This window comes from Grampus griseus (genome assembly GCF_964374135.1).
Source record: "Grampus griseus genome assembly, chromosome: 3".
In the NCBI taxonomy this organism is placed as follows: Eukaryota; Metazoa; Chordata; class Mammalia; order Artiodactyla; family Delphinidae; genus Grampus; species Grampus griseus.
In genome coordinates, this window is record NC_139019.1 from 108,005,758 (window position 1) to 108,027,250 (window position 21,493).

The following is a 21,493-nucleotide window of genomic DNA, read 5'->3' on the forward strand; positions in this document are numbered from 1 at the left end:
CATCAGTGTCTTATAGTTTTCAGGGTACCAGTCTCTCCCTCCTTGGTTAAATATATTCCTAGATATTTTATTCATTTGTATGCAATTGTTAATAGGGTTTTTTTCTTAATTGCTCTTTCTGATGTTTATTCCATTCATTATTAGTGTATAGAAATGCAACAGATTTTTTTGTATTGCTTTTGTATCCTACAACTTTACCAAATTTGTTTATTAGTTCTAACAGTTTCTTGGTGGATTCTTTAGGATTTTCTTTATGTAATGTCATGTCATGTTCAAACAGTGACAGTTTTACTTCTTTCCAATTTGGATGCCTGTATTTCTTTTTCTTGCCTGGTTGCTCTGGCTAGGACTTGCAAAATTGTGTTGAATGAAAGTAGTGGGTAGGCATCCTTGTCTTGTTCCTGATCTTAGAGGGAAAGCTTTCAGGTTTTCACCATTGAGTATGATGTTAGCTGTAGGCTTCTCATATATGGTCTTCATTATGTTGAGGTATATTCCCTCTGTACTCACTTTGTTGAGAGGTTTTTGTCATAAACAGATGTTGAATTTTGTCAAATGCTTTTTTTGGCATTTATTACATGATCATATGATTTTTATCCTTCATTTTATTGATGTGGTGTATCACGTTTATTTGCTGATATTGAAAAATCCTTGCATCTCTGGAATAAATGCCACTTGATCATGGTATATGATCCTTTTAATGTATTGTTGAATTCAGTTTGCTGTCATTTTGTTGAGGGTTTTTGCATCTGTGTTCAACTGGGACATTGGCCTGTAATTTTCTTAATAGTGTGCTTGTTTGGTTTTAGTATTAGGCTAATGCTGGACTCATAAAATGAGTTTGGACATGTACCTTCCTCTTCTGTTCTTTTATTTATTTTTTTAAATCTTGACCTAAATTTTGATTTGGGGCCATAATTGAGTTAAAACATGTTTATTTTAAGAAATTAATTTTTAAATGATACATTTAATATGACCATAAGAGAGAAGCTTTTTCAGGGGCCTAAAATACAGGAAATAAATCACGATCTTAGTGTGGTTTCTTGTTGAGATCTGACAACTTCCTAAACTAATGTTGTTTTGGTACTTTGATATCTAATATAGAGAGCAAGGTTAGGAATTTTATAATCAATAAAATAATCACAGTGAAAAATAGTATACTGCATGTAAATATAACTGTAATATGTTTGGCCTAATTAAAGTATTAGCAATTAATGAATATAGAAAAATTCAATTGTAGGATGCCTTTTGATTTCAAAGATTGCATAATAAGATAAATTGTGTGAAGGGATAGAGTAATGAATATCTGACAGTTTTTCTGGTTATTTACCACTTTTTGAATGTCCTTGTCTTACTTCAGGAATTTCCATCTCTATGAGTTCTAAATTCTCAGGATAGGATCTAGAATATTCATTTCCTCAGTTTCCTTTGCACCTCAGGCACATGCATTTAACATAGGTGCAGCACACTACCTGTACTGTACTCGGAAGTGAGCTTGAGAAAAGAGGCTTGGCACAGAACTCATTTTGCTGGCAGGAGTTAGCATCAGTGGTTGCGGAGTCAAGTTACTGATCCAGAAGTGTCATTGATGTGGTAGCAGGAACAGATGTAGTAAAGTTGAGTTTCTGGCAACATCCAAAGTATAGCATGTTGTGCTCCATGAGGGTAGAAATAGTGGTAGTTATTTCTAGTGCTCCATAGGCAGCAGCAGTTTTTGTCATCAGGCCAGTTCTATGGTATGTCTTTGGACATTGTTCCTGGAAGCTTAGACTCAAGCCTGCCTGATTCTTAAGCCCTCACAGTAATTCCTTGAGTTAGACCAATAAACTGTTAATGAATACCTTTTCTGCCTCATTAGCCAGAGTCAGCTTCTGTTACTTATAACTAAGAACAACAGAAGTTGTTGCCAGAAGTGAGATACTGAAAATTACACAACCTAAAATGTGAAATTAGTTGAATGGAAGACAGGGATAGAGGGGAGTGTTGTTAACATGGACCTGACCATTACAGGCCTTAAGCTGGTGGCCCTTGTTATGTAGTAGTGAATGTAAGGTTAGTGCAACTTACTGTTTTTTGGGAGTACAACTACAGCAATAAGGGATATAATCAGAATGTCAGTGTGTGCTTGTTATTTCTTCCTGCTTTCAGCAAAATATTGAAAAAGAGGATTAATGCAGGTTGCGCTAGTCAGTCTTCAAAGCAAAGATGGAAAGAAGTACTACTCTGCGAAGGGACACTTCTTGCTACAACCTGGAATCTGATTGAGGGTCCTATAATTTAGAGCCTTGCAGGCCTAAAAATGCCAGTTGCTTCTATCCACTAAAACTAAAGCCAATACAAGCAGGGGGTCTTTTAGCTCTAATATAAGATCAGTGCCCCAAGCTTTCTCATTTGCCAGACAAAGGTCAGATATATGATGCATTTACTCACTGGAGCCTATAGTTTTTCATTGTGTTAAGAAGTGTCCATTAAGCTAAGAGTTAAGGAGATGGGACAGCATAGAGACCATAACCAGAGAATGAAAATCTTCATGCTTAGTAACTGTGTCAGCATGTTTGCCTGTGGCTACTTGCACATGAAAATGACTGGAAAAAAATAGATTGGAAGTTATAAAGTTTTTGAATAAATTGTATTGCCAAGAAACCCCAAGTTTGGTTAGCTCTCTTTCACTCTTAAGGCCATCCCTGGGTCCCTTAACTCATATCAACAGGAAGTGGGTTATGAAAGCTTCAGAGCCTCAAAGAAGGGCATTTTTTGTAATATCTCCATCTGGATCCCCCAGAGGACAGACCAGAAGCCTTGAAGGACAGTGGACAATAGAGGGTCTTTGGGTCTCCCAGAAAACAGGATTAGGTGTTGCCAGTTTGGCTGACTAGAGTTTATTGCTCTGCCAAAAGCAAGGAGCTTTTGCTTCTCTGTCCAGAAGGATTTAGGATTTAGGATTTGCTGTGGAGCAGTAACTGCCATGTGTTTTCCATTCCAGGTTTTTATTACTGTATCCTGTTTATTCTTTACTATGGTCCAGTAGGTATCTACCATGTGAGCCACAGCTGGACCTAATGGAAAGGCTAGCACATCAGCTAGAGATCCTTGATTTGAACATGGATGAGATCTTAGGAGTCAAGTAGTAAACGGATGTAGTATTCTATATATCGGAAGAAGGGTGCATATTCATGTTGTGTAGCTAAAAGGGTGAATGGGTTGTTGCCTCTCAATATCCTTTCTGTCTCACTAACTGAAAAATTGTGTTCAGAGTACGGTGTGACAGGGGACGAAAAAAAGTGATATCTCAGACCATGTGATACCTTTCTGGTCAGTGTAAGCAGCTGTCTACTGAATGTTGCTTCCAGTAAAGCTATTGTTTTCCTGTTAAAAGGCAGAGGCCGAGCTAGCACTCTCTTTTTCGCCCTTTTCCCCTCTTCCTGCCTGGAATGCAGATGTGATGTGACAGCTGCAGTGAAGACAGAAACCATACATGAAGAGGAGCAGAACAGGAAAAAAAAGAAGAGCCTGGGTCCTTGGTGGTACTAAGGACCTGCAGTAGCCTAGGGTTGCCTTAATCTATATTTCTTGATATGTGAGAAAGTTAAATCTCTTACTTAAACCACTATTTGTTGGACTTTTGGTTAATCTGTCTTTTCCACTAGCTTGTGAACTGTTTGAAGCTGAGGAGACTTTTTTTTTTAATTGAGGTATAGTTGACATATAACACTATATTAGTTTCAAGTATACAACATAATGATTTTATATATATATATATATATATATATCTCCTTTTAATTTGTTGTTGGATTCTGTTTGCCAGTATTTTGTTGAGGATTTTTGTGTCTATATTCATCAGTGATACTGGTTGGTAATTTTCTTTTTTTTGTAGTATCTTTGTCTGGTTTTGGTGTCAGAGTGTTGGTAGCCTCATAGAATGAGTTTGGGAGTGTTCCTTCCTCTGCAATTTTTTGGAGGAGTTTGAGAAGGATGGGTGTTAGCTCTTCTCTAAATGTTTGATAGAATTCACCTGTGAAACCATCTGGTCCTGGACTTTTGTTTGCTGGAAGATTTTTAATCACAGTTTCAATTTCATTACTTGTGATTGGTCTGTTTATATTTCTTCCTGGTTCAGTCTTGGAAGGTTATATACCTTCCGAAGAATTTGTCCATTTCTTCCAGGTTGTTCATTTTATTGGCATAGCGTTGCTTGTAGTAGTCTCTTAGGATGCTTTGTATTTCTGTGGTATCTGTTGTAACTTCTCCTTTTTCATTTCTAATTTTATTGATTTGAGTCTTCTCCCTCTTTTTCTTGATGAGTCTGGCTAATGGTTTATCAATTTTGCTTATCTTCTCAGAACCAGTTTTTAGTTTTATGATCTTTGCTATTGTATTTTTTTGTTTCTATTTCATTTATTTCTGCTCTTATCTTTATGATTTCTTTCCTTCTACTAACTGTGGGTTTTGTTTGTTTTCTTTCTCTAGTTCCTTTAGGTGTAAGGTTAGATTGTTTATTTGAGATTTTTCTTGTTTCTTGAAGTAGGCTTGTGTAGCTATAAACTTCCCTCTTAGAACTGCTTTTGCTGCATCCCATAGGTCTTGAATCATTGTGTTTTCGTTGTCATTTGTCTCTAGATATTTTTTGATTTTCTCTTTGATTTCTTCAATGATCTCTTGGTTATTTAGTAATGTATTGTTTAGCCTCCATGTGTTTGTGTTTTTAACATTTTTTTCCCTGTAATTGATTTCTGATCTCATAGTGTTGTGGTCAGAAAAGATGCTTGATATGATTTCAATTTTCTTAAATTTACTGAGGCTTAATTTGTGACCCAAGATGTGATCTATCCTGGAGAATGTTCCATGTGCACTTGAGAAGAAAGTGTAATCTGTTTTTGGTTGGAATGTCCTATAAATATCAAATCTATCTGGTCTATTGTGTCATTTAAAGCTTGTGTTTCCTTACTAATTTTCTGTTTGGATGATCTGTCCATTGGTGTAACTGAGGTGTTAAAGTCCCCCACTATTACTGTGTTACTGTTTCCATTTTTATAACTGTTAGCAGTTGCCTTATGTATTGAGGTGCTCCTGTGTTGAGTGCATATATATTTATAATGGTTATATCTTCTTGGATTGTTCCCTTGATCACTATATAGTGTCCTTCTTTGTCTCTTATAACATTCTTTATTTTAAAGTCTATTTTATCTGATATGAGTATTGCTACTTCAGCTTTCTTTTGATTTCCATTTGCATGGAATATCTTTTTCCATCCCCTCACTTTCAGTTTGTATGTGTCCCTAGGTGTGAAGTGGGTTTCTTGTAGAAAGCATATATATGGGTCTTATTTTTGTATCCGTTCAGCGAGCCTGTGTCTTTTGGTTGGAGCATTTAATCCATTCACATTTAAGGTAATTATCAATATGTATGTTCCTATTACTATTTTCTTAATTGTTATGGGTTTGTTTTCGTCGGTCCTTTTCTTCTTTTGTGTTTCCCACTTAGAGTAGTTCCTTTAGCATTTGTTGTAGAGCTGGCTTGGTGGTGCCGAATTCTCTTAGCTTTTGCTTGTCTGTAAAGCTTTTGATTTCTCCATCGAATCTGAATGAGATCCTTGCTGGGTAGAGTAGTTTTGGTTGTAGGTTCTTCCTTTTCATCACTAAATATATCGTGCCACTCCCTTCTGGCTTGTAGAGTTTCTGCTGAGAAATCAACTGTTAACCTTATGGGAGTTCCCTTGTATGTTATTTGTCATTTTTCCCTTGTTGCTTTTGATAATTTTTCTTTGTCTTTAATTTTTGTCAATTTGATTACTATGTGTCTTGGCGTGTTTGTTTCTCCTTGGGTTTATGCTGCCTGGGACTCTCTGTGCTTCCTGGACTTGGGTGGCTGTTTCCTTTCCCATGTTAGGGGAGTTTTCGACTACAGTCTCTTCAAATATTTTCTCAGGTCCTTTCTCTCTCTCTTCTCCTTCTGGGACCCCTATAATGTGAATGTTGTTGCGTTTAACGTTGTCCCAGAGGTCTCTTAGGCTGTCTTCATTTCTTTTCATTCTTTTTTCTTTATTCTGTTCCGTGGCAGTGAATTCCACCATTCTGTCTTCCAGATCACTCATCTGTTCTTTTGCCTCAGTTATTCTGCTGTTGATTTCTTCCAGTGTATTTTTCGTTTCATTTATTGTATTGTTCATCTCTGTTTGTTTGTTCTTTAATTCTTCTACATGTTTGTTCTTTAATTCTTCTACGTCTGTTAAACATTTCTCGCATCTTCTCGATATTTGCCTCCATTCTTTTTCTGAGGTCCTGGATCATCTTCACTATCATTATTCTGAATTCCTTTTCTAGAAGGTTTCCTATCTCCACTTTCATTTAGTTGTTTTTCTGGGGTTTTATCTTGTTCCTTCATCTGGTACATAGCCCTCTGCCTTTTCATCTTTCTGTGAGTGTGGTTTTTGTTCCACAGGCTGCAGGATTGTAGTTGCTCTTGCTTCTGCTGTCTGTCCTCTGTATTTATATATACTTTGAAATGATCACCACAGTAAGTCTAGTTAATCTGTCCCCATACATAGTTACAAAAATTTTTTTTGGGGGGGATGAGTACTTTTAAGATTCTATTAGCAACTTTCAAGTATGCAGTACAGTATTATTAACTAAAGTCACTGTGCTGTACTTAAGAGACTATTATATATTTATTTCTGTATCTTCATTTTGTGATGTAATGTCTAGCAAAAAATAAGCACATGTATGTTTGATAAGTGAAACAATTTACTGCCATTGTTAATAAGTTAAAACCTAAATTATAATTTGCTGTCTGGTGAAACCTCCAAAGATTTGGTAACAGCAAGTGAGATATAAAAAATGGTTAAATAATACTTATTTAACTGGTTTTCATTTCAGTAAGCCAGATTTACCATGTGGCTCATAAGAGCATTATCTTTAGTCAGATCACTTATTTTTTTGTGAGAATTTCAGTTTTCCTTTTGAATTCATTTTAGTAATATCTCTAAAATATTTTTTAATGATTCAGATTTACAGAAAAGGTGCAAGAAAAGTTGAAGAATATGTGAATTTCCTTTATCCAGATTCTACAAATGCTAACATTTTACCACATTTGCTTTATCATCTCTCCCTCATTTTTTTCTTGAACTTTCTGAAGCTAAATACAGGCATAATGTACTGTTTCCCCCAAATGAGCATTTTTCAGATCATAACAGCCCACTTGGGTTTAGATCTGGAGAAATACTTCAGTGTGTATTTCTTAAGAATACTACATTGTGTATTTCCTAAATTTGTAAAGACGTTCTCTTATATGACAACAGTATAATTATCAAAATCAGTATATTAACATTGATTCAGTTCTGTTATTCAAATTTTCCATTTGACCTAAGAGTGCCCTTTATAGTAGAAGAAAAAAAATGGATTGGATCTCTGGTCTAGGGTCCAATTGAAGGTCACACAGATCGCATTCAATCATCATGTTTGTGTGTGTGTGTGTGTGTGTGTGTGTGTGTGTATGTTTCCAGCATCGTGATTTAATTAAGGGAGCATATTCATTGTAGAGAATATATTGATGATTGTAAATGTGACTCCTCATTACAGCCTTAAAATTTTTGAAACACCAAAGCACAAAGATGTCAACTATATATCCAAACTACAGGTACAAAACAAGGGCTTCCCTGGTGGCGCAGCAGCTGAGAGTCCGCCTGCCGATGCAGGGGACACGGGTTCGTGCCCCGGTCCGGGAAGATCCCACATGCCGCAGAGTGGCTGGGCCCATGAGCCATGGCCGCTGAGCCTGCGTGTTCGGAGCCTGTGCTCCGCAACGGGAGAGGCCGCAACAGTGAGAGGCCCGCGTACTGCAAAACAAAACAAAACAAAAACAAAACAAGTACATGTATTTTCCACACTCCAAAATTGAGTACACACTGTACTGTCATAGGGAAGGGGGTTACCAATGATGACCTGACAATAAAGTACTTAAGATTGATATACCAAAATAAAATATAAAATAGGAGTTTATAAAAACAAGTTTGACAGTAGCAGAGAGGACCCTTTTCATTTCTGAGCAAAAATGCATTTCATTATACATACTCTCTCCTAAAATGAATAAATCAGTTACTTGAGAATGTTCTATTTATTTCTTCCATTATACAACAACATTCTCCGTGTCTTTTGAAAAAAAAATATTGTGCGGGAACTGTGGGATAAGCATGCATGTGAATGGAACAGCACAATTACAGTGGTTCTTACAACTCACTTCTAGATAAGAAGAAAGTGTTATTCATTAGTGTGGCCCCATCTTAGCCAATATTCAGTTTGGAAAGACACTGGGTTAAGATCAGAATGAACTGAAATTCCAAGTTCTACACTTGATGATTATATATGCCATTGTATTAGTGAGGCTTCTTTTTTTTCTTTTTATTGAAGTGTAGTTCATCTACAATGTTGTGTTAGTTTCTACTGTACAGAAAAGTGAATTGGCCACACATACACATATATCCACTCTTCTCTACATTCCCCTCCCATACATGTCATTATAGAGTATTGAGAAGAGCTCCCCGAGCTACACAGCAGGTCCCTATGAGCATCTGCCATTACATGTAGTAGTATGTATATGTTTTTAGTCTTCCTTAATCTGGAGCAGTTCCTTAGTCTTTCTTTGTCTTTCATGACCTTGTTCTTTTTTTTTTTTTCTGCGGTACGCGGGCCTCTCACTGCTGTGGCCTCTCCCGTTGCAGAGCACAGGCTCCGGACTCGCAGCCTCAGCGGCCATGGCTCACGGGCCCAGCCACTCCGCGGCATGCGGGATCCTCCCGGACCGGGGCACGAACCCGTGTCCCCTGCATCGGCAGGCGGACTCTCAACCACTGCGCCACCAGGGAAGCCCGACCTTGTTCTTTTTGAAGAATATAGGCAAGTTATTTCATAGAATTTGGTGTGAGCATTTTTTGATCATGGCAGTTCACCTGGATACAGCTCTTCTAAAAACTTTCTATCTTAAGAGCTTTACCTCAGTTGACTCCAGCAGGATGTCTTCCCTAGGACTCAGCATTTGTTGTTGCTGTTCTTGTTGTTGAACAGTGTTTCTCAGTGGGGCCCTATTGTCATTTTGAGCAGATAGTTCTGCACTACACAGACTATCCCACACATCCCTGGCTCCTCTCTAAATTCCAGTAGCATTCTTCAGTTGGTGTGACCACCCAGAACACCTCCAGTTGAGAACCACTGTTATGTAAAATTAGAAATCGCATGCAGGATCTTAGTTCCCCAAACAGGGATGAACCCAGGTGCCCTGCAGTGGAAGCGCAGAGTCCTAACCACTGGACTGCCAGGGAAGTCACTGAAATCTTTAAATTAGGAAAGTGGTCTTGCTTTTTATATAGTTGGTAGCATGAACTAATTTTCCAGTTGATGGTTTTAATTAATTTATTTATTTTTGGCTATGTTGGGTCTTTGTTGCTGCGCTCAGGCTTTTTCTAGTTGCGGAAAAGCGGGGCTGCTCTTCATTGCAGTGCATAGGCTTCTCACTGCGGTGGCTTTTCTTGTTGCAGAGCACGGGCTCTAGGCGTGTGGGCTCAGTAGTTGTGGCTCGTGGGCTCTAGAGTGGGCACAAGCTCAGTAGTTGTGGTGCACGGGTTTAGTTGCTCTGAGGCATGTGGGATCTTCCTGGACCAGGGCTCAAACCCGTGTCCCCTGCATTGACAGGCAGATTCTTAACCACTGTGCCACCAGGGAAGTCCCCAGTTGATGGTTTTAATTATCATTAATCTGTAATCTGCTACTGACAGCGTGCTTTAGCTGAATTCTAGTCAGTTATTTAGTTATATTTAATAAATTGATGGTAAATGGTTAAGTTGGTCATGTATGTTTTTGTATAATCTGAAATGAGAGTCCTATTAACTATCTCCATTTAAAATCAGGAACGCTACCTTAGAAGTTAACTGAAGTAAAATATCACTGGGAAGATTTATTTTAAAACTAGATAATTTACTGTTACACATTTTAGGGGGAAATGAGTGTATTTGCATTTTATTTTAATTTTAATGATGTTAAATATTCTTCTTGTTTTTCTTTCAGAATTGGTCCCTAGGAAAGACCTTCTTATAGAAAATGTGCCGTATTGTGATGCACCAACTCAGAAGCAATGAATTTTTCTCGAATAAAATTAAATCTTCATCATTTTTAATTTTAACATATATAACTCTGGCTAAACTCCTGGAAATGCAAATATTTTTCTCTGAAATGGCATATTGAAATTGAGTGCATTAAATTATAGTTTCATAATTAAGTTTCACGTTGAAAGAACATTGCTGAAAACTGCAGAACATAGTTAAATATTTCTAAAGAACATTAGGTAAGAAGACATTTCATTTTCACTGAAAATCAAACTGTATAAAGTGAAATAAGTGCTTAGGGAGGTATATTATATTCACTTCTGTTTGACCTTAATGAGTATTTTGGTTTTATCATAGCTATTTGAGAATGAAGTGTTTTGACAGGTTGGTGGGTTTTCTTCCCATGTGAAATGAAACTATTAGATTAAAATTATTAGATTAAGTTAACATTTAGTCCCGAAAAGAATTGGTCTAAAAACCACAGTGTGTGCCAACTTTCCACAGAAGGCAGCCTTTGTTCCTAAAGCACTGAAATTATTCCTGTAGCTAACAAATAATTATACAGTTTCCTTTTAGAGATAGAGTGTATCTCTGTTCCTAAAAGAAAATTTTTAATCAGTCTTCTGAAGATAGATGAATAAAATGTCAAAATCACGTAACATAACTGTGGAATAAAGAAATTCTAATTTTTTAAGGAAATAGTGTCCCTTGATCCAACTATATAATATAGGCTTAGTAGAATTAGCTGTACTTAGACCACAGCTAGACCTTATTGTGAAAATGTAATATATGGCTGCATCCTCTTCATTTTAATCAATAAAATCTAAATGGCTTTTTTTTTTTCTCCAACATTTTTCATCCCTGACAAGATTGACAGTATCACAGAACAGCTTGGCATTCTACCATCTAATGATAGGAACTATAAAACTGTGTTTAATATTCTTCTTGTTTCTCTTTTATCTATGCATCTTTACCATTCTGTTTTCTCAGTGAGCAGTGTATTCTCTTCCATTCACTGGTCAGTTCTCCCATTTGACGATGATACAGCGTTTTTAATTTTTACAAGATTCTCAATGCGAGCTTTGTTTGTTGGCAAACATATTGGCATTGCCATGCTCAATATAAAATGTCATGTTTTAAAATAATTTAATTTTAGTAGATAAAAAAATTATCAAAATTGCCTAGACATAGTACACTTAACAGTAAACCAGAGACTACCTTTAATGCCTCCTAATACTTTGGAGATTAGTAGTCTGCGAAATGGATTATATAGGTCAAAAGATTTGCTACATAATTTTTTTATGTCTCACGCCTCTTTCTTATTGTGTGTATGGAAATTATACCTACATAAACGTTGTTTCAGATTTGAAATTTGCCCTTATAAGAAAATGCTAAAGGTCGTCATGACACAATCACTGGTAAATTCTCTGACTTACTATTATTTCAGTAAGTGTCTATATTATGTCTTTTGAGGAAAGTTGGCTAAAATAGTTTAAATTTAATATATATTTTAATTGTTTTAATATTATTTAACATTTTTAGAAGTTTCTAGTTTTTTTCTTTAACCTGAATTCCCTTGTTCCATTCTTCACTCATGTTAATTTAAATATCTCATCAAAAAATAGTTGTTTTTTTTAACAATCTAGTTATCATTAGGAGCAACAGAGATTAATAACTAACATGTTACATAAAATAAAAAATGATCATTCAGATGTTTATTTTATTGAAGCTAGTACGTTAGACATTTTAAGATATATACTATATATGTATATGTATTATATATATATATAGTGATTTTGTGCCTTAAGACTATGCAGTACAGTTCCTATGTAATATACCAGGATATCAACAATAGGTTTCACTGTCATAAAGTTTTGAGAGATTTGGCACCCTGTCCTTAAAGAGCATATATTTATATTTCAAATTAATTTTAACATTATTTAATAGTTTTATTAGATCAGTTAAAACAATTTATGAGTTCTTGGCCTGTTGTGAAACAAAGATTGTCAGTATTCTAGAGAGTAAATTTTGAGAATGATGATTATCTAACTGCCTGACTTCTCTGTGGTACAATGTCAGATTTAATTAAATCTTTTTTAGTTAGTTAAAAAAAAGGTTCCCATGTTCCCAGAGGGAATTACCCACATCTAACATTTCACTTTGACTATTGAAACCCAGTGAAAGTGGGTGGGTGCAAATTCTAATTGCAGATATCTAGGCTCAGAGGCCCAGCAGGACTTTGTAAAACAGTCTTTTGGCAGAAGTCAGAAAGGGTGTATGCCAGGAGACTTAGATTTGGCAAGCATATGTGGGGAAGAATCCTTCACTAAAGATTTGAAGCTAAAGGAAATATGAGAGATAGTTTGCATAACATCTAATTCAGAACATTGAAATTAAGATTTGAGTATAATTGTGTTTAAGTTGGTCCTCATTTTGCCTTCAGTTGCATATTTTAACATCAGTACAATGTCCAAAAAGCACACAATAATAAGAATAGGTAGAATTTCTACACTCATTGACAAAACCAATCATTTCACTGTAAACACAAAGCCATAGGTCAACAAAGAAGTGAAAATTCCATTTCTTAAGCAGAATTTTCTAAAGTGAAAGTAGATAAATAAAAAATTAATGTAACTTTACTATATATCAGGAGTAACCTATCAGAAATGAAATGGAAAAAAGATCCTGTGTATAATAGCAAACTAAACTAAAATAGGAAGCAACATTTTAAAAAAACTGTAAAACTTAAAAATGAAAGATGTACTGTGTTCCTAGATGGGACAGTTGAAAATTGTAGAGATGACAGTTCTTTAAAATGTAATCTATCAAGATCCCAACAGATTCACAGATATGTGTACATAAAAATATAAAACTTCTGTATTCTGTGAAAGCTACTATAAATAAAGTTTAGAGAAATTTGCCACCGATGTAGTAATTAAAATAGTTAAGATATAAAATGTTCCTATGACTCAGCAAAAGATAACTCTATGGAAAAATGGGCAAATGATATAAATAAGAAATTCATAAAACAAGCAATACTAACCCATTTAGTGGTCAAAGAAATGTAGGTTAAAACAAAGGAAACATTTTTCGTCATCAAAGTTGCAAAAGTTAAAGAAACTGGTCATATCCAGTATATGTAAAGGTGATACGCATGTGAGAAAATGGGCACTCTCATATATTTCAGGAAGGAATGTAAGTTATAGGGCCTTTTTGAAAGGGAAATTGACATCAAAATTTAAAATAAACATACTATTCAGAATGTATCCCAGTGGCTCACAAGAATACTAATAAATGTACACCTCAAGTATATGTACAGAAATTTCTACAGCATTGTTTAAACAGCCTAAATTTCCAAATTTAGGGGAACAATGAAGGAAGATATGGCTCGTTCATACTCTGGGATATTATGCAGAAGTTGAAAAGTATGATATAGAATATATATATATGTATATATATATACATGTCAAGTGAAAGAAGCACGTCACAGAATATATATTCTCTTTGAATCCACTTAGATACAAAACAACTATTTTTGTACACATATATGCATATGTGTATATAAATACATAGAAGTAATGCATGCTAAATGTTAATAATTAGTCTGGGAGAAAAATGAGATTTGGGGAAGGGGACTAGTAACTTGAGGACTTTAATTCTGATAACTCCTGAATGTTTAAATGTTTTATAATTTTTAAAGGACAATAATACCTAAGCTACTAGTGATTTTTATGTAAAATTTTAAATTATAAAATGTTTCAAATATCAGCAACTGGTACATCAGACACTCGTAAACCTAATTCCCACATTTGACAGATGTTACATTTTGCCATATTTGTTTAACAAAAATCTTCTTCCTTTTAAGTCATAAAATCCTGTAAAGCTGAAATCCTACCTCCCTTTTTATTTTCTTGTCTCATTTCAGGGATAATCACTATTTTATAGTCAGTGGATATCACTCCTGTACTTGTTTTTATACTTTTATCAAACGTGTGTGTGTTCAAAACAATATATTGTATTGTTCTGTGGCTTTAAAATGCAAGTGAATGGTGTTATGCTCCATATATTCTGCAACTTACTTTTCATCACACATTAGGTTCTGAGGTTTATCTATACTGTTGGATAAATATCTAGGTCTTTCACTTTTATGTCTTATTCCATTGTAAGAATAAGCTAGTTTATTTATCCATGTCTCTTGATAAACAATAGTATTGTTTCATTTTTTTGATATTGCAAATGAATTTACTGAAAGCACTAGCACATGGATTCTTGCACCCATGTAAAAGTTTATCTAGGTATATACCAAGAAGCAGAACTGTTGAGGCATAGGGTATGTACATATTCCAGTTTTCCAGGAATTTTTCACTTGTTCTTTAAAGTAACTGTACCAATTTATACCCCAATCAACCCTGTGTGAGAGATCCCTTTTCACCATATCCTCACTGTTATTGTTATATATAACTTTTCTCATTTTTGTCAAACTCATGGATATGAAAAGCTATCACATTGTTTTAATTTGCATTTCTGGATTACTGGTGAGGTAGATCAGCTTGTCATGCTTATGGTCATTACAGTTTTCCATTATGAATGTGTATTCATATCCTTTGTTCACTTTTCTCTATTGGGTTGTCTGGCTTTTTCTTACTGATCCTTTATATACTCTTGATATTAATCCTGTGTTGGTTATCTGTGGTACAATTGCCTTTTTCCAATATGTGACTTGTCTTTCAATTCTGTTTATGATAAACCTGTAGTTTGGGACTTTTTTTTAATCATATTCATTAAAAAAACTTTTATTAATTTTGCCTTTATAGCTTTTTAAGAAATTCTTTCTACTCCAAATCATAAAGATATTCTAGTACATTTTCCTCTGAATGTTCAAGTTTTGCTTTTTATGTTTGGGCCTTTATGTCATCTAGAATTTATTTTTATTTATGACATGAGAGAGGGATCTAATTTTATTTTTTTTAATGAGTTAACAGTTTGCTTCACCATCATTTATTGAATGGTCCGTCCTTTTCCTGATAACATGTAAAGCTACTTTGATCATATCCCAAGTTACTATATATTGAAATCAGTCTAACCCTCTTAGCTATTCAAAGACTTTGCTCCTACAGTTGTCCCTCTCCTCTGCCAAATATCTTTTTCCCTTTCTCCACTGGATTGTTCTCAACAGCATTCAACATTCTGAAATATTTCCCATCAAAAAAAAAACTTTCTTGAACCCCAGCTCCCCACCTTGAGCTTCAGCACCATTTTTCTGCTCTTCTTTGTTCTAAGAGGTTTCTATATTTACTGTCTCCACTTCTGTCCCCATTCTCTCTTATACACACCCCAATCAGAATTTAATCCCAACCACTCCACTAAAACCCTTCTTGTCCCAGTTACCATTGACCTTTACTTGGTAAGTCCAAAGGTCAGTTCTCATTTCTTACTTTATTCACCCTGTCAGTAGCAATTGCATAATTGGTCATTCCCTCTTTTTTGAACAAAGACCTAGACATGTGTTTATTATAGACCTACTACAAGTAAGATACAGCCATGAACCAAAGTAACAAAAATGCCTGCCTCATCTTCTGCTTGTGATTTTAGATACACTCTCAGCCCTTGTTGCTGCTCTCAGCCTTCTGTGGGAAGACTGACCTATATGAATCAGCTCAAGTGGCTCTTGTACCCTCTGACTTTTGGTTGGTTCAGCCAGTGGCCAGAGATCAGAAGGAGGGAAGAGAGTGAAGGCAGGTATTTTTTTTCCTGGCTCTATCCCTGAGAGGTTGCCTCATGCTGGCATTGTGCCTCAAAGTATCTCTCACGGTGACCTCTGTACAGTTCTTTCCTTCCAGTTTGGATAAGAGCTTCCCTCCCATCTTCAGATCTGGGGCATCAACATCTCATCTGCTACTATCCATGTGAGTTCCTTTACATGCACAGTTTTGTAAATAGACTCTTTATAAATAAATCTTCCTCAAACATGTATTTTTAAGTACATCATCTATTTCCTTTTAGGACTCTCACTAATTCACTGCCCTGGGGGAACTTAACTTTCTGTAGGTGAGAGACAGATAATAAACAAAATTAAAAAGTAAATAAGAAGGTGATAAGTAATGTGGAGGAAGATAAGGTAGAAAAGGGAAATAGGAAAGCCAGGAAGAACGAGGTGTTGCAATTTGAAGTCCTGCGGTCAGGGAAGGTCTCACTAAGGAAGTGATAGTTGAGCAAAAACGAAGGATCTGAGGGATCTAGCCATGCAGATATCTAAGGGAAGAGCTTCCCAAGCAGAGTAAACTGCTAATGCAGTGTTCCTGAGACAGGTTCTTGTCTGCTATGTTTGAGGAGAACCAAGTGACAGGAGCAAAGTGATTTTAGGGGGAGAGTAGTAGGAGACAGAGTCATAGAAATGAGGGATTTCCCTGGTGGCTCAGTGGATAAGGCTCTGCATTCCCAAAGCAGGGGGCCTGGATTTGATCCCTGGTCAGGGAACTAGATCCCACATGCATGCCGCAACTAAGGAGCCCACCTGCTGCAACTAAGACCTGGTGCAAACAAATAAATAAATATATTTTTTTAAAAAGTCATGGAAATGATATGGTAAAAGGAGGCAGAGAGTAGATGCCAGGTTACGTAGGCTATTATAAGGACTGTGGTTTTTACTCTTAATAAAATGCAGAGCCATTAGATGGTTTTGGGAAGAGGAGTGATATGATCTGATTTTAAGTTTTAAAGACATCATTCTGGCTGTTGTGTTGAGAATAGACCATGGTGGCAAGGATGAATTCAGGAATACTAACTAGAAGTTTCTTGCGTTATTCTAGGTAAGAGATGATAGTGGCTTATACCAGAGTGGCAGCAGTGATGGTGGTGAGAAGTGGCAAAATTATGGGTATATTTTGATACAGCTCCTGGGTTTCCTGATGGATTGAATCTAAGGTAAGAGGAAAAGAAAAGAGTCAGGGATGATTCCCAAGGGTTTTGGCCTGTGCCGGTGGAAGGATATTGTTGCCGTCAATTGTACTGGTGAAAACAGACTAGATTTGTGAAAAAAGATCAGGCATTTCGTTTTGGGCATGTATTAATTGAAATATATAGAAGGTATCCAAGTGGAGATGTTAATAAGACACTGGACTAAGATCTGAAGTTCAGGAAGTGGTCTGGGCTGGAGATATAAATTTGGGAGCCATTAATATAGATAAAATACTTACAGTCGTGACATTGGATGAAATCACTAAGCAATTGACATAGAGAAGAAGAAAAGTCCATGATTGAGTCTTTTGTGGCACTCCAATGTTAAAAGTTAAAGAGATAAGAAACAACAAGCACAAGAGACAAAGAAGTTTCTGAAAACAAGGAGAATGTAGAACAGAAGTTGGCAAACTGTGGCTCACAGGGGCCAAATCTGACCCACTGTCTTTTTTTGTAAATAAACTTTTATTGGAACACTACCACACTTATTCATTTACATATTCTCTATGGCTGCTTTCATACTACGGTGGCATAGTTGAGTAATTTCAACAAACTGTATTATCCACAAAGCCCAAAATTGTTATCTGGCCCCCTTGCAGAAAAAGCTTGTTGACCCCTGGTGTGTAGAGTCTTAGAAGCCAAATAAAAAAAGTGTTTCATTGCGAGGGAGTGACTGCATTGCGATCATAATTAAAAATTCCACTAGGAAGGGCAACATGGAGCTGACTTTGGTGACTTTGGCAAGACAGTTTCAGTGAAATAATTGGAGAAACATACTCTTGTTGATTATTCCCAGATTGATCTTTAAATTTGTTGTAATCACAGTTAAAATTGCAGTAGGATTTTTATAAGGAACTGATAAAACTTACTCAAAAATTTATGAGGAATAATAAAAGTCCTTAAATAGCTAAATCAGCTATGACAAAAGAATAAAATTAGATATCCATATGCAAAAAAATGGAACTTTGGTCTGTGCTTGACACCGTATACAATTATCTCAAAATCAATCATAGATCTAAATACAAAGCCTCAAACTGTAAAACTTCTTGAAGTAGCAGGAGAGAATCTTTGTGACTTTGGGTTAGACAAAGATTTCTAAGATATGACACCAAAAGCACAATACATACAAGAAAAAATTAATAAACTGGACTTTGTCAAAATTAAAAACCTTTGCCCTGTAAAAGATAATTGTTAAGAGAATGAGAAGATAAGCCACAGATGGGGAGAAAATATTAAAAATCATAAACTGATTAAAAAAAAATCTTGTTATCCAGAAAATATAAAAGACTTTTAATAAGAAAACAAAAAACAATTTTTTAATATTTGAGTAGATACTTTTTCAAAAAATATATAAATGGAAAAACTATATATGTACAAATGGAAAATAAGCACATAAAAAGATTTCAACATCATTAGTCATTACAAATTAAAATCATAATGAGATACTACTACATACCTATTATGATAGCTAAAATTAGAATGACTGAACATACCAAGTCTTGGCAAGGATGTAAAGGAACTGAAATCCTCATTCATTACTGAGAGAAATGTAAAATGGCAGGACAACTTTGGAAAACTATTCAGCCATTTCTTACAAAGTTAAACATATACTTCCTTTATAATCCAGACTTCCTGCTCCTAGGTATTTACCTAAGGGAAGTGAAAGCACAAAGACTTACATGTTTATATTACACAGCAAAAGAAATCATCAACAAAATGAAAAGGCAACTTCCAGACAGAAAATATTTGCAAATAATATATCTGATAAGGAGTTAATATCCAAATTATATAAAGAACTCATATAACTGAATAGCAAAAAAAAATCTAATTTTAAAATGGGCAGAGGATCTGAATAGACATTTTTCCAAAGAAGACATTCAGATGACCAACAGGTACATGAAAAGATGTTTTTTTTTTTTTTGGCCACGCCACACAGCTTGTGGGATCATAGTTCCCCAACCAGGGATCAAACCCGAGCCCTCAGCTGTGAAAGCACGGGGTCCTAACCATCGGACCACCAGGGAATTACCGAAAAGATGTTCAGCATCACTAATCATCAGGGTAATGCAAATCAAAACCACAGTGAGCTATCATCTCACACCTGTTAGAATGGCTATTAGCAAAAAGACAAGAAATAGCAAGTGTTGGCAAGCATATGGAGAAAATGGAGCTCTTGTTCACTGGTAGTGGGAATGTAAATTGGTGGAGCCACTATGGAAAACAGTATGGAGGTTCCTCAAAAAATTAAAAATAGTACAACTGTGTGACCCACCTACTCCACTTCTGGGTATTTATCTGAAGAACATGAGAACACTAATTTGAAAAGGTATATGCACCCCTGTGTTCACTGCACCATTATTTATAATAGCCAAGATATGGAAACAACCTAAGTGTCCATCAGTGGGTGAATGGATAAAGATGTGACATATATACACAATGGAATACTACTTAGCCATAGAAAAGAATGAAATCCTGCCATTTGAACAACATGGATGGACCTTGAAGGTATTATGCTAATTGAAGTAAGACAAATGGAGAAAGACAAAACACTTATGATTTCACTCATATGTGGAACCTTAAACAAAATAAAACAAAAACAAACTCATAGATACAGAGATTAGATTAGTGGTTGCCAGAGGGGGAGGGGTTGCCAGTGGGTGAAATGGTGAACAGGCCAACTGTATGGTGATGGATGGTAACCAAATTTGTGGTAGTGCTCACTTTGTAGTATATACAGATACAGCATTAAAGTATAATGTTGAAGTGTATATAATTTTTAAAAAATAGGCCTACCATGTCATCCAGCAGTTCTCCTTCTGGGTGTTTATCTGAAGGAAATGAAAATGCTAACTGGAAAAAATATATGCACCCCTATGTTCATTGCAGCATTATTTACCATAGCCAAGACATGGAAGCAACCTAAGTGTCTTTTAATGAATGACTGGATAAGGAAAATGTTGTATGTGTCTGTATATATGTATATGTGTGTGTATGCATTTAATACAGTGCAATATCATTCAGCCATAAAAAAAGAAGGAAATCTTGCCGTTTATGACAACATAGGTGGACCTTGTCTTCTAAGTCAAATGGAGAAAGACAGATAATGGATGCTCTCACTTAGACATGAAATCTAAGAAGGAAACAAAACAAACAAAAAACCCAAACTCATAGTACTGGGTGTTTGCTGAAGGCAGGGTTTGAGGGGTGGGAGAAATGGGTGAAGGGAATCAAAAGGTACAAACTTCCAGTTGTAAAATAAATAAACCATGGGTTTGTAATGTACAGCATGGTGACTATAGTTAATAATATTGTATTATGTATTTGAAAGTTGCTAAGAGAACATATCTTAAAAGTTCTCATCACAAGAATAAAAGATTTGCAGCTGTGTGTAGACTTAATGTGGTGATCATTTGGCAATATATACAAACATTGAATCATTATGTTGTGTGCGTGATACTGGGATAATGTTGAATGTCAATTACATCTCAATTTTTTAAAAAAGACTTAGTTATAGCAGCCTTATTTGTAATGGTCCCAAACTGGAAACAACCCAAATATCCATCAGCAGATGAAGGAATAACCAAATTATATGTCTGTACAATGGAATACTTCTCATGAATAAAAAGAAATGAACTATTGCTGCAAACAACAACATAGATGCATCTCAAGGTACTTATCCTGAGTGAAAGAAACCAGACAAAAACAAGTACATATTTTATGATTCCTTTTCTATAAAGTTCTAGAAAACACAAATTAATTCATAGTGACTGAAAGCAGATCAGTGGTTGCCAGGGGATGAGAGCAGGGAGATGGGTGGAGGGAGAGACTGAAAAGGTACATGAGGAAATTTTAAAGGGTGATGGATATTTTCATTATCCTGATTGTGGTGATGGTTTCATGGGTGTATGTACATTTTTAATGTGTATAGTTTACTATATTTCAATCATAACTCAATAAAGCTGTTTAAAAAATACTACAAAGCCATAATGATTTTTTTTTTTTTTAAGTGTAGTATTGGTGAAAGAACTGAAGGATGATTAGCAGCTGACCAGAAGAGAGCTCAGGAGTAGAGGGGTAGACCCATATTCTCTCTCTCCCTTTCTCTCTCTGTTCCTTTTGCACAGTTATGTGTTCTTTATATCTTTTATATCTTTCATCATTTAAAGGTAATTTTGTACTCTTTCAGAATATTCCATTTGTTCATGACATAGTCTTTCCTCATGTGTTCTGTAGTTTTTTGTTTTTTGTTTTTTTTTTTGCAGTACACGGGCCTCTCACTGTTGTGGCCTCTCCCGTCGTGGAGCACAGGCTCTGGACGCGTAAGCTCAGCGGCCATGGCTCACGAGCCCAGCTGCTCCGCGGCACGTGGGATCTCCCCGGACTGGGGCACGAACCTGTGTCCCCTGCATTGGCAGGCGGACTCTCAACCACTGCACCACCAGGGAA

The 21,493-nt window shown here is 35.8% G+C and overlaps 1 protein-coding gene across 2 annotated transcripts in view; it reads left to right on the forward strand.

The window, feature by feature from the left end:
• Positions 1–13,009, forward strand: part of LYRM7 (LYR motif containing 7) — a 45,135-nt gene extending 32,126 nt beyond the window's left edge. Inside the window, exons 5-6 of one of the 2 annotated variants that reach the window (XM_082650560.1) lie at positions 8,714–8,888; positions 10,053–13,009. In XM_082650560.1, the coding sequence (XP_082506686.1) occupies positions 8,714–8,888; positions 10,053–10,065 (188 nt within the window). In that variant the 3' untranslated portion in view covers positions 10,066–13,009. The remainder of the gene's footprint in view (positions 1–8,713; positions 8,889–10,052) is intronic. The other variant, XM_082650561.1, reaches the window with a different exon arrangement.
• Positions 13,010–21,493: the final 8,484 nt, after the last annotated feature.